The 13,726-nt window shown below is 33.2% G+C and overlaps 1 protein-coding gene across 4 annotated transcripts in view; it reads left to right on the forward strand.

Moving 5' to 3' along the window:
- Positions 1-13,726, forward strand: part of BAZ2B (bromodomain adjacent to zinc finger domain 2B) — a 256,050-nt gene that overhangs the window by 129,147 nt on the left and 113,177 nt on the right. For 3 of the 4 annotated variants that reach the window (XM_069496896.1, XM_069496681.1, XM_069496808.1), the window contains exon 4: positions 10,655-10,843. The exons of the other annotated variant lie outside the window; for it this stretch is intronic. In XM_069496896.1, the coding sequence (XP_069352997.1) occupies positions 10,655-10,843 (189 nt within the window). The remainder of the gene's footprint in view (positions 1-10,654; positions 10,844-13,726) is intronic. 4 annotated transcript variants of the gene reach the window in all.

Here is a 13,726-nt window from a genome sequence, read left to right on the forward strand (position 1 = left end):
TTGTTTTTTATTATTTCCTAATAAAAAAGAGTGTAGAGTTTTTATATTGAGATGCTTATATTGAATGAAAGTATAGTTTACTTCTATTTATTCAGGATTTTATCATCTGTGAACATTTATTTTTAGTACCTACAGCATGAGTTTTTCACTTTTAGGTAAAATCATTTTCTGTTTTTATTTTTCATAGTGTTCTGGTTCATGCTTAAAAAAAAGCCTTACATTCCCCTCTAACACATAGATTACTTAAGAAAATGCTCAGTTGTCCTGCATAACTCAGTTTATTTTATTTTCCTATGTTCATTTGCTTGATTCATTTGGCCTATTATCTGATAATTCTATTTTTAAAATAAAATCATAGAGTGATAATGGGCTTGACCACTTTACCTTAAAGAATTTTATCTCCTCAATTTTTTTGATAGAGACAACAAAACAGAATTTTCATCTTTAAAATGTCACAACCTCACCAGTTCTTTAATGAGCCCTTTGTAGTCATTCTGTTGTTTTAAAGTTGTTTTATTTTAGAGAAACAAGTTATTTATTTTCTGTCATCTTCATTAATGATGTGTCTATAGGAATTCCTCTGAGTTATCAAGGATTTCATTCAAGCCTTTCAGACTTTGAATGCCTAACTACTTTCTATAGAATCAACACCTTGTCAAGGTCTGAGATTATACCTACTTACAAATTAGCCTTTTGCTATTATGGATGCTGGCAGAAGACATGAGATTCCTTGATCAGAGATTTTGTTGCTTATAGCACAGCAAACAGCATAAGCATCATGTTGGCATTGGTTCTCCATGTCCAAGTTCCATAGGAGCAGTATAAAAAGGCCTCGTTGGATCCTATGCACGTAGTGGGTTTATGTTACAGCTGAGGAATGTTGAGCTTGAAGAATTCACTGCATCTTATAGTCAATGAAAGCAAGCCTACTCTTTGTCTGGTGAGGGTAGTAATCTTGAAAGATTACTCCTGAGAAATAGCCTGGTTAAAGAGTAGTCAGGGCTTTGGATTCTTAGCATATGCAGCAATAACATGCAGGGACTCTTAGGGCCTCTAACACCACACCCTTAGTTTTATTACAATAACTTGAATAGAAAGTAACACTACATATAATCCTAGCACTGTGAGAGCCTGAGGCGAGAGGATGCTTGAGGTCAGGAGTTCAAGACCAGCTGAGCAAGAGTGAGACCCCCATCTCTACTAAAAATAGAAAAAAGTTAGCTGGGCATAGTGGTGTGTGCCTGTAGTCCCAGCTACTCAGGAGGCTGAGTTAGGAGGATTGCTTGAGCCCAGGAGTTTGAGGTTGCAGTGAGTTACAGTGATGCCACTGTACTCTACCCAGGGTGACAGTGAGAGACTCTGTCTCAAAAAAGAAAAAAGAAAATAGTACTTCAGTAAAGATTGATTAATCTAAAGCTATCTGCATATATGGGTTTTGTTGATCTTATTAGAAGAGTAATATTTATTTTCCCTTAAGGAATGATTTAAAAAAAAAAAAAAGCCTACTCCTAAAAAATAATTTGGAACATGTTTCAATAAATATATAGGCAAATAAGCAAAAACAATGAACTAAAATGTCAAGATAGGATCTAGAAAATATAAAGGTCTTAGCTAAAGAAAGCTGCAGATATTGAACAAAAAACTCAACTAGCTATTAATAGCTGCTAAGAATAAAAGGAAAACATAAAGGGTTACGTGGCTCATATTACCCTAGTACTAGTAAGTATATCAGTTTCTCAGGAAAAAACAAACTTTTTTCTAGCCCTGAGTGACATGGGGAATATGCCATCAAAGCTTTTGTATAAAAGGACAAATGATGCACAATATTCTACATGCCAGTTTCACAGATATTCAAAAACTATTCCATGTATTGGTTCCGGGTAAAAGCTGAAAGCATAGTATTTAAGTGTAGCTCCACAAATAAACTTTACAGAGTGACGTTGTTTGAGATTTGTGATCATTTGTTCTAATACAAAGACAGAACTTTGAGAAATTTCAAGGATGGTTAAGCTATGCCATAGACCAGTGGTTTTCAACCCATTTTGGATGTAGCACCCTTCAAACAAAAGCTTACACAAATCCAAAATATATAAAACTGATAAACTATTTAAAATTTCTCTGGTTAAAGCTAGACTATATCTCCTTTTCTTTTAAAAATTAAAGAGACTGACTTACATATGTATCTTACTTGCAGACTTCTTACAGAAGTGTGCCAAATCATGGCATATTGAGGAAATTGCAAATTGATTGGCAAGGCATCAATTTTCAGGATATATGTCAGTTATGACATGATTAACTATGAATAGAAAAGCATGGCAAATAAACACACCATCCCACACATAGGCAGTCCTGGGGTGGGGTACTGTCATCACAGACCTGGACTCCTTCTCATTTACATTTTGCCTTCTGAAGTATAGGACTTTCATGCTCACATGTATATCTCATGGCTGTAAGAGGGCTGATCTACCTACACCACTTCCCTCCAGGAAGAAGGGAGGGAGGGAGGGGAAGGCAAAAGTTGAATGGCAGCTTATTTTGACCCCTTTTAAAGAGCTTTCCTAGAAGCCCCACCCAGAGATTTTCACTTAAATCTTTCATCAGAACTGTGTGAGTGGTAATCTCAGCTTCAAGGAAGGCCAGAAAAATTAGATTTTAGCTTAGCATATTGAATTACATAGGGATTCCATTAGTAAGGAAGAAGAAAAAAGGTATTGTCAATCTCTGCTATGGCTAAGAAAGAGGGACAGAAGGACAGAAAGGAGGTCAAGTTGAGGAATAGGCCAAGGTGAGATCATTTAGAACTTCATGTGCCATGTTTAGGAATTGAGGCAGTATAACGTAATATTAAAAGCAAAGACTTTGCAGGCAAAAGGCCCTGAAATTGCATCTTGGCTTGTCCACTTATTAACTATGTGAATTTGGTTAAAGTACCTTTTTCTGAGGTTCAGTTGCCTCATCTATAAAATAGGTATAACATACCTGCGTTGCAACATTACAGGGATGAATGAGATAATGCCTGACATGTAGTAGATGCCTAGTAAATTGTAACAAATATTTTTATTCATAATTTATCCAAAAGGAATGATTTTATATGAACACACTGCTTTTACAATGATAGTTCTAGCAACACATGGAGCATCAGTTTGCAATAGAGACAGAACTAGAGGCAAAGAAGACCTTTAGGAGATACTTATATTTATCTAGGTGAAACATGATGGGGACCCAAATTAGGGAGTTACTTACTGGAGATAGAGAAAGAAACAAGATTCCAGAGATATTTAGGGAGATTCTTTTTTTTTTTTTTTTTTTTTTTTTTGAGACAGAGTCTCGCTCTGTTGCCCGGGCTAGAGTGAGTGCCGTGGCATCAGCCTAGCTCACAGCAACCTCAAACTCCTGGGCTTAAGTGATCCTACTGCCTCAGCCTCCCAAGTAGCTGGGACTACAGGCATGTGCCACCATGCCCGGCTCATTTTTTCTATATATATTTTTAGTTGTCCATATAATTTCTTTCTATTTTTAGTAGAGACAGGGTCTCACTCTTGCTCAGGCTGGTCTCGAACTCCTGACCTCGAGCGATCCACCCGCCTCGGCCTCCCAGAGTGCTAGGATTACAGGCGTGAGCCACCGCGCCCGGCCTGAGATTCTTACATAGTGACTGAATTTGAGCAAGGGGATGTTTAGCAAGAGAAAACCGTGACATGACTTGAGTTACTTGGTGAAGAGTGACATAATAAGAAACGTGGAGGAGGAATAAGTTTTAGAGAGTATAATAAGTTAATTTTTTGCATGTTGCATTTGAGTGGACTATATATATATTTACACGTCCACACTACTGTTAGTGGATGTTTTGAGTTGTTTCCTGCTTTTGCCAATGACAACAATGCTGTTATGAATGTCATTAAACATGGATCCTGATGGATATAAGCATACATTTCCGAAAATGTCTTCAACCTATTGTAGTACCAGTTTATTTTCCCACCAGCTATGTATTAGAATTCCTGATGTTTATCATTCATCCTAATACTTGTCGTTGGCAGACTTTTTGATTTTTGTCAGTAATATGAAGTAGTGTTTCATTGAGGTGTCTTTTATAATTTTTAGCTTTTTGGATTTCTTCTTTTTTGAAATGCCTGTTTAGGGCTTTGGTACATATTTCTAATGGGCTGTATACCTTAGAGATTTATGAATTCTTTTTATATACTAGATGCTGGTTCTCTTTTCAGTTTTATGTGTGGGAGATACTTTTTCCCAGTCTATGGTGTGTTTTTAATTCTACATTACCTTTTGGTGAATAGAACTTCCAACTTTAGTATAGTCTAATTTATCAATATTTTTATTTATGATTATGCTTTCATGTCTTGTTTAAGAAACTCTCCTTTACCTCCAAGGTTATGCATATATTTTTAAAATTTCACTTCTTGTCCTAGTCCATTTGGGCTGCAATAGACGGGGTAATATATAAACAATAGAAATTTATTGCTTATAGTTCTTGGGGCTGGGAAGTCCAAGATCAAGTCACTAACAGATTTGGTGTCTGGTGAAGTCTTGCTCTCTGCTTCAAAAAAGATGGTGCCTTCTTGCGGTGTCCTCACATGGTTGAAAAGGGGCCCAAATAGCTCCCTTCAGCCTCTTTTATAAGGGCACTAATCCCATTCATGAGGGCAGAACCCTCATAAATTAGTCACTTCCCAAAGGCCTTACCTCTTAATACTATCACATTGGGTATTAAGTTCCAACATTTGAATTTTGGGGGTACACCAACATTCAGACCATAGCACCTCTAATTTAGTATTACTTTGAAAAGTACATGGTTATCAGATATCAGGCCAGTATGACAGACTGAATTGACTTTTTGTTTTTGTGGGGTTTTTTTGGAAATTTTTTTTAATTTTTGTTTTTCTTTTTTATTCAGTGGAGATGGGGTCTCACTGTGCTCAGGCTGGTGTGGAATCCCTGAATTCTGGCTCTCCTCCCACTTCGGCCTCCCAGAGTACTACGATATGCTTTTTTTTTTTTTTTTCAAGTTATATTGCATAGCATGGTGAATATAGTTAATATTAGACTATTATACATTTAAAAATTGCTAAGAAAGTAAACTTTTCAAATGTTCTCACCACAAAAAATGTTAAATATTTAAGATGATGGATATGTTAACTAGATTGATTAAATTATTCTGCGTTGTATTCATAAATTACAATATCACTTTGTACCCTATCAATTTATATAAATTCTCAATTTACAATAAAAAAAAAATTTAGGGCCAGATGTACATCCAAAGTGATTTTCTTATATATTTTAAAAATATAATACAATGCATATGCCATATATTATGTAATTCCACTCATCACTGGTGTTGTAGCCCCCTATATTCAAATATATTTACATTTTTGGACTGAAATGCATGACATTTCATACAGTATGAGATAAACAAAGGCTACAAATATCTTCAAAAAGGACTTTGTTTCTATCCATGTATCTTTTTTTTTTTTTGAGACAGAGTCTCGCTTTGTTGCCCGGGCTAGAGTGAGTGCCGTGGCGTCAGCCTAGCTCACAGCAACCTCAAACTCCTGGGCTTAAGCGATCCTACCGCCTCAGCCTCCCGGGTAGCTGGGACTACAGGCATGCGCCACCATGCCCGGCTCATTTTTTCTATATATATTTTAGTTGTCCATATAATTTCTTTCTATTTTTTTTTAGTAGAGATGGGGTCTCGCTCTTGCTCAGGCTGGTCTCGAACTCCTGACCTTGAGCAATCCACCCGCCTCGGCCTCCGAGAGTGCTAGGATTACAGGCGTGAGCCACCGTGCCCGGCCTATCCATGTATCTTTTTAAATGTTAAAATATAAAGGTTAACTGGCTCAAAATATTGTAAGAATACAGGAATGAAATGAAGATTATATTTAGAGAGAAATGTTTTGTCACCATTAACTAGAATTCTTTTTGTTTTTTAATCAAAGTTCAACTTTAAAGAATTTGTACATTTTGAGTTTCAGAATATTTAAACATTAATATACTTAAGAATTTTGACCAGGCTTGGTGGCTCACGCCTGTAATCCTAGCACTCTGGGAGGCCGAGGTGGGAGAATCGCTGAAGGTCAGGAGTTCAAGACCAGCCTGAGCAAGAGTGAGACCCCCGTCTCTACTAACAATAAAAAGAAATTAGTTGAACAACTAAAAATATATAAAAAAAATTAGCCGGGCATAGTGGTGCATGCCTGTAGTCCCAGCTACTCAGGAGGCTGAGGCAGAAGGATCGCTTGAGCCCAGGAGTTTGAGGTTGCTGTGAGCTAGGCTGACGCCATGGCACTCTAGTCCAAGCAACAGAGCAAGACTCTGTCTCCAAAAAAAAAAAAAAAAAGAATTTTAATATGTGACTCAATAATTTGAGTATTGCTTTAATTTAGAGTTATTTGGTGATGTTCTCTTTGGTTATTATACTCAGTTATTACTGATATAAAAGTACTCATAAGAACATTATTTAAATTCACTTCCATTTTTGATGACTAGTCATACTTTGCAGGACGTGTATTAGAGGATGGTTTTGTAAAATTATGCTTATAATTTTAAAAACTAGAGACAAAAGTTTGAAGACATATTACAACAAAGTTGTGTAGCATTGAAGGATTAAAGACATTTTTAGCACACAAAAAAGCAACCTGTGGAGTTTTGCTGTAAGCAATCTTGATTTTTAATAGATTGAATTCTTTAGCATACTTATGCCTTACAATTATTTTAATTTGCTTTCTGGACTTTTCCTTAGTGATAGTAGATTTTGTTCACTGGTAGTTTAGGTTCAGGGTTCAGTATTTATATTATTTCATTCTTATGGGGGAAAGAACTCTTATTGTTTACTAATATTGATAGATACTTGTAGTTACTATGCCTTTTTATTGACACAGTGGCATTTATTTACTGCTTTTAATCACTTTTATATGTATTGGCTAATAGAATTTGAAAAGCCCTGCTAAAAAATATTCAGCTTATAATTTAAGTCAAGAATTTAGGTATTGCAGATGTATATTAATTTTCTTTAGGCAAAATGTGCACACTGTTACCTGTCTTAGAAACTAAAATAAAATTTATGTTCATAATATTGAAACTATGTTTGAATATTAATATCCGCTAAAAAGGAATAATTGTGCTCTTCTAAAAGTATTATCACTTTATGTTATAATTTATCATTTTGCAAATGTTTTCTCTGAGCAAAACTTAAAAGCTTTAATCAAGACAGGTTTTATCTGCTGATACATTAGGTATATTAATGTAGGGAAAATTTACTTCTCCAGGAGTGGACCATTCTATAATAATATCCAAATAATTTTTTTAAATAGTCATAATGTTAAAAGAGCCTGTTTGACTTGTGTTGTATTTTGTTTTGTGTAAGAAGGTATCTTTCTGCTTTTTTATTAATACAGAATATGCTTTGTTTTAAATGGAATTATAGGATTCACGGAGCCATCATCAGTCTTTGATCAAAAATCCCCTTGTAAACAGTAGCTTGAAATTTTAAGATAGTTGAAGATTAAGGGCATTGTCCTGGCAATGGAATGAAGGGTGTAATCAAAATGTTTCCCCCTACTGTATAAAAAGATTAAAGCTACAACGTAGACATTATTAAATTGGCTCCTAACTACCCAGTGAGCTTTTAGTAACATCGTGAATGACTTTTGCAATTGGAACAGAGAAAAAGTGAGGTATTATATCTTTAATCATTTAAAGAATGATCCTGGTTATTCTAGCCTTTTAAAAGAAGAGAAAAATAAAGAATTGAAAACTGCTATTTTGGAGTTGCCTATAGCAGGTATTATGAAGTGTTGTCTCTGCCAACTGATAACAGTTTGCTTTGTGTGATGTTTTGTAAGGAGTAAAAATGATTAAGAAATGGCTCTTTTCCTTCAGAACCTTATACCCTAGTAATGGAATAAAAGACAGATTGTCAATAATATATCATGACTGCTCAAAGGAGGCCCCAAACATATCTGTCTGGGAGATTGAGGAATACTTCTTGGGTAATACATTTTTGAGATGGTTAGTAAAGAATAGATAAGATTATTAAGGGCAAAAGTTGAAGAGCGTGTTATGTAGGCTTGGAGGTTTTGAAGTGGAAGAAATAATGTGACCACAAATGCAGCAGTGGGAAACATTTGTTAAGTACCTATTGTGTTTCAGATTATGCTAGGTATTGAGAATACTAAGATGAATAAGATTCAGTTTTTGCCTCAAAGAGCTGAAAATCCTTGTTTAGAATTCATCCACACAGAGGTGATCGTTAAAACAGTGGAAGCACATAAAATATTGAGGGAGAAAGTATAGAGTGAAAAAAGGAGATAGCTGGACAGAATCTTTAGGAATCCTTACATTTAGGAATAAAAAAGAAAAGAAAATCCGATAAGAATAAGGAGACAGTAGTATTATTGAAAGATTTGTAGTTAAGAAGAGGATCAAGAGAGTTATATGATGTGGAGCTTAAAGATGAAAATGGGTTTTAATGAGAAAGAGGAAATCAGAAATATCAGACTTATTAATATATAGAGAGGTTAAGAATGAAAAGAGTAAAGATTAGTGGCATCTAGTGATTAGAAAAACTTTAGTGACTTTATAGACCAAGTGGAAGGGAGGCTGGGAGCTTAGCACAAATATTGAAGATTATATGCTCGGAAATGTATGAGTCTAAAAAAAAAGATTCTGAGAAGTGGGGAGGAGGTAGACATAGCAGATATAAGACTTTTCCTTTTAAGGTTAACACAGGAGAGATGTTGATGATATTGAGAGGGAAGGAGATAGGATAAAGGGTTGGCCTTGAGAGAGACCAGAGGTCATGCTGAGAAATAAGGGAATGGAAATGTGGAAACTGTAGTTAAAGACACCCAAGTTTGTGCCCTTTCCTTATCCTTCTACCTCACAGTTTCTTTGTGGGCTTCCTCATAAGGACACTTTGAGGATCTTCCATGGGAGATTGTTATTGCAGTGTTGTGATGGAAACATTAACCTGAATCAGAACTTTTTCCTTATAAGCTCATACAAGACATACTTGATGAAATTTATTCAAATCTTATTTATTTAAAGTCATTAAAATCTACCTGTTTCAACAAAGAATGTAGCATTGTTTCAGTAAAGAATATAGGGTTCATATCAATCTTTGAGAGTACACTCTAACATTTTTTAGGACTACCACTTGGTTTTCAGGGAGCAAAAAACCAAAGAGGAGAGATTTAGTTGATAACTAAATGATAACAAAAAGTATACTTTATTTTTAACTTACATTTTTTAATTTATTTCAAACATACGGTGTTAAAACTAATTAAATTGCATTACACAGTCAGAGCTTGTATAATATAAATAGGAGATACTAAGGAAGCTTTATTCTGATTTAAACACAGAGCACACTACTTTTCATACAGTAAATTCTTAAGATAACCTGGAGTTTAGGGTTTGATATTCTATTTTCATAGTAGCAAGCCAGTAGCAATTATTTCCTGGATGTAAACAGAAGATTTTCTAGTATTAAAAAAAAATTCTGCCAAATTCCTACAAAGTATGAAAAATAAGTTGTGTTTTTGATCATGTGACACTCTGACCTGGGATTATAACACTTAGTATTAGATTCTCTTTAGAATAAACTGGAGGTTGAAAAGTCACACTCACTTGAATTAAATATTGTCTTACTATCAGAAAGTTAAAATTGATTTTTATATTGATAACCACCTGTGAATGCATTTATAAATATCTTAGTAAGTTTATGAATTAAATCCTTATGTTGTCTCGTGCATTGTCTTACTAGGCTAGAATATAATCCCTTTTTGGTATCAAGATACTCTCCTCACCTAAGAAGTACAGTCATGCACCGCATGATGATGTTTCCGTCATGACAGACACATATAACGGTGGTTCCATAAGATTATAATACTGTATTTTTACTCTACCTTTCCTATGTTTAAATATGTTTAGATACACAAATACCATGTGTTATAGTTGCCTACATGTAATATTCAGTACAGTAACATGCTGTACAAGTTTGTAGTCTAGCAGCAATAGGCTACAAGATAGGTGTGTAGTAGGCTATCTCTAGGTTTATGTAAATACGCTCTATAATGTTTGCACAACAACAAAATAACCTAACAACTCAATTCTTAAAACTTATCCCCATTAAACAGTGCATGACTGTATTAGAGAACAGAATTTCAGTTCTGGCACAGGGAAACTGGGATCTCTTTGCCTAGAGTGTATGATAATTTGAGTAATGACTTGGTGATAGATTGTGGACTTATTTCAATATTTCAATGGTTTCAACCTTAGATTAATAAGTTAAAAAATCTTGATAATATATTAATGTACATGTATTAACAGAAAATTGACCTCTCTTTCTCAGGTCAAACTATTTTAATTAGTGAGAATTATTTACTGAAAACATTAGTTTTCAAATTCAAAGTAAATAAAGTTATACCATTCATTTTAATTATTTTTTAGAGTACTTTCATATTTCTAGAAATATCTTATTCTATAGGGTTTGAAGAGTAGAAAATGCAGCAGAAAAAACACAAAATAAAAATTCAGTAGGTAAGAAATTATTATAAGTTTTAACTGTGAACGCTGAAATCAGATAAATCTCTCTGTTTTTATAGTACAACTTTAAGTGTGTTTTTTTCCCTCCCAGGACATTTATTCAGAGCAGCTGGGGATCAACCGTTTAACCTGTCCACAGTGTCGAGTGCCTTCCCAATGGTCAGCCACCCAGTCTTTGGTCTACATTCAGCCAGCTCAGGGCATTCAGAATTTGGTGGTTTGGGGACACTTGGTACACCCACAGCCTTAGCCGCACATCCCCAACTAGCATCTTTTCCAGGTAAACATCTGATACAAACAGTGTTCAAGGAAAGGAGGAAAGCTTGAAACTATTCAAGCAGTAAATTGTTTATTAAATTGAACAAAAAAGAATAGTCTAATACCTGTTGTATTAAAACTCTTGTGCAAGAATTGGCTTAATTCTATTTATCATTTGAAAAAAAAAGAAACACTGTGTTAGGTGGCAGAGCAATTAATTAGGTATTCAGATATTTAGAGAAATAGGCATCTATCATGAAAGGGAATAATTCAGCCAAGTTTTTTTCATGCTTTTTATTGATGTATAATACACAAAAAAAGGGTACGTATTGTTAAGTATAAACTATGATGAATTTTTCTCAGCTTTATTTGGTTTTTTAAAAAATTGTTTAACTTACAGTGTGAAACTAAAGTCCAACTTTTTGTTTTTTATTTTTTAAATTTCATTTTAATAGATTTAGCAGGTACAAATGGTTTTTTGTTACACGGATGAATTATATAGTGGAAAAATCTAGACTTTTAGTGTACCCATCACCTGAATAACAGAATAAAGATTGCTACACTTTTATTTTGGGTTTTCACTTCACTTTGTAAAAAAGATGAGCTTGACTCCTAAGTTTCTGTATTTTTCTATATTTGATCAAAACAACCATAGAGTTGCGCCACTTATGTGGCAAGAAGACCACTATTATCCAAAATTCTAGAGATTATAAGGATTCAGAAAGACTCCAATTAAAGCTTGATTTAGACAAAAACACTTTAATTTGTCTTGATATATTATCTTGAAAGTCTAAATTTGAATGTGTTTCCCAGTGATTAATTTTACTTTACTAAAATTAATAAGGGATGCATGTTTTAGTGCACATAAAGTAGTTTAAAACATTGAAACATAATTCTAGAAATAAATGGATCTGAATTTAAATCTGGCTTTGCTGCTTTGTAGCTATGTGACCTTGCACAAATTATCTGACCCCTCAGCTTTAGTTTTCTCTTCTGAAAAACAAGGATAACAATAATAGTACCTGCCTCATAGGATTCTTGTGAAGATTAAAGAAGATAAGTCATATTTAATGCTGAATACAGTGTCTGACACACATATTTAGTCTGTAATTGGTAACTATCGTTACTATTTTCTTTTGCCCACTTTAATGGTTAACAGATTGGCAAGTGCTTCTTTAAAAGGAAACAAGTTACCTTGTTTAAACTATCTGTAGAAAAGATAGATGGTTAAATGTATATTTCAAGTACTATTTCTTGAGTCAAATTATTCCTTTGAGTTGTCCAGGAGAGAGGATGCAGGGGAAGAATAATGTGAGTAGACATTAAATTAAATCTTAACATTTCCTTTAAAAATATTAATAGGAACTTACTTATTTTCTAGCATGGTTACTTAGCAAGATAAGCATTCAATAGATATTTACTGAAATATAAAATTGCTGAATAAAAATCAAAATAGATAATATTGTTACTGGTATCTTAATTTTTTTATTGTTCTATTTTAGTTTATTAAACTTGCTTTTGAACATTTCAAAACCATAATGTAATTACTATATTATTAAAATGAAATATTTCTTGCTGGAATGATGGTTAACAAGTATTAAAAATTACTCATCTGGATTTCAATAATGTTGATTCTGCCACTTTATAGAAAAAAATTTAATAATTTCTCCAGCCTACATAAGTTATTTACTTAATTCATTTAATGTACAGAGTTCTTGAAGCATCTACTATGTTCTGTGCACTAAGCCAGTTACTAAAGGAATATGTTAACGTGGTATATTTTATGTTTCTTATAGTTTTTAGGAGTTGATTAAACATGCAATTTTAAGACAGAGTGTTTAATGATAAAAGTATGCCTATGTGAGCATAATTTTTTGCCAAATGGGCAGAGACTGTGCCTGGTTTTCAAGGACTCGTTTTGCTTAAGTTATAGATTTGGTACAATAACTGAAGTATAAATTCTCTATCATTGGCTTTATTCAGAAGGGTAACCAAATTGCCAAACTTTTAAAATCACCCAATAAATAAATGGGAACACACAGGGAAAACATTACTAGGAATTTTAAATGAGGAATAATTTGTTTTTAAATTTTATATATTTCTAAACTATTCTGGATTTCTGGTTAAATCAATACATGTAAAATTATTTGATGTACATTAGTATATAATATTATTAAAAAATTATTTCTATTTTATACTGAAATAGTATTTCATGATAATTTCTTTTAAAATATTTATAATTTTTAGTTTTTATATTTAATATATTACCATGAATTTTTGTGAAATATCTGGCTTTATAAAATAGGAAAGATTTTAAAATTCTGCAAAATCTTCCAGGTTTAAATTGAGAACCAGGATATCCTCTAAAATATTAGAATCTTTTGGTTGCATATGATTAATGTTGCTACTATGCTGTTACTTCTTTTGAATATACTTAGAAATTCATCATGTTCTGATTTATGTACTCTTATTTTGTATTTTTCCTTTTATCAATAAGCTAGTTTATGAGTGAATAAATTTTCTAAAACTTTACTTTCCTAAATCTGGAAGATAATTAAACTTGTCACTTAATAAAAATTGTATTATCTCCTATGAAATAATATCAGACATTTGTAAAGTGTATATTCAGAAGCTGTACCATTTTCATATTTTTATTTAATTAATCTTATTCATTTGTTTTGTATTTTCCTCTGTGGTGTCAGTTTATTTATAACACACATTTTCCCATTGTTTTCTGTAATCCCTACTGTGTGCTTATTTATCATTGACATTCTGAAGTACATTTTTATGTTTTTTCTGAGTTTATGTCTAAAATATTTGAATCCTACTGCACTTTGATTACCTTACTGATTTGTTGGTTGTTTACAAAGTCTATACATTCAACTTTAATGCTTTAACTATAGAC

Source organism: Eulemur rufifrons, chromosome 1, assembly GCF_041146395.1.
Source record: "Eulemur rufifrons isolate Redbay chromosome 1, OSU_ERuf_1, whole genome shotgun sequence".
NCBI classification, from domain to species: domain Eukaryota; kingdom Metazoa; phylum Chordata; class Mammalia; order Primates; family Lemuridae; genus Eulemur; species Eulemur rufifrons.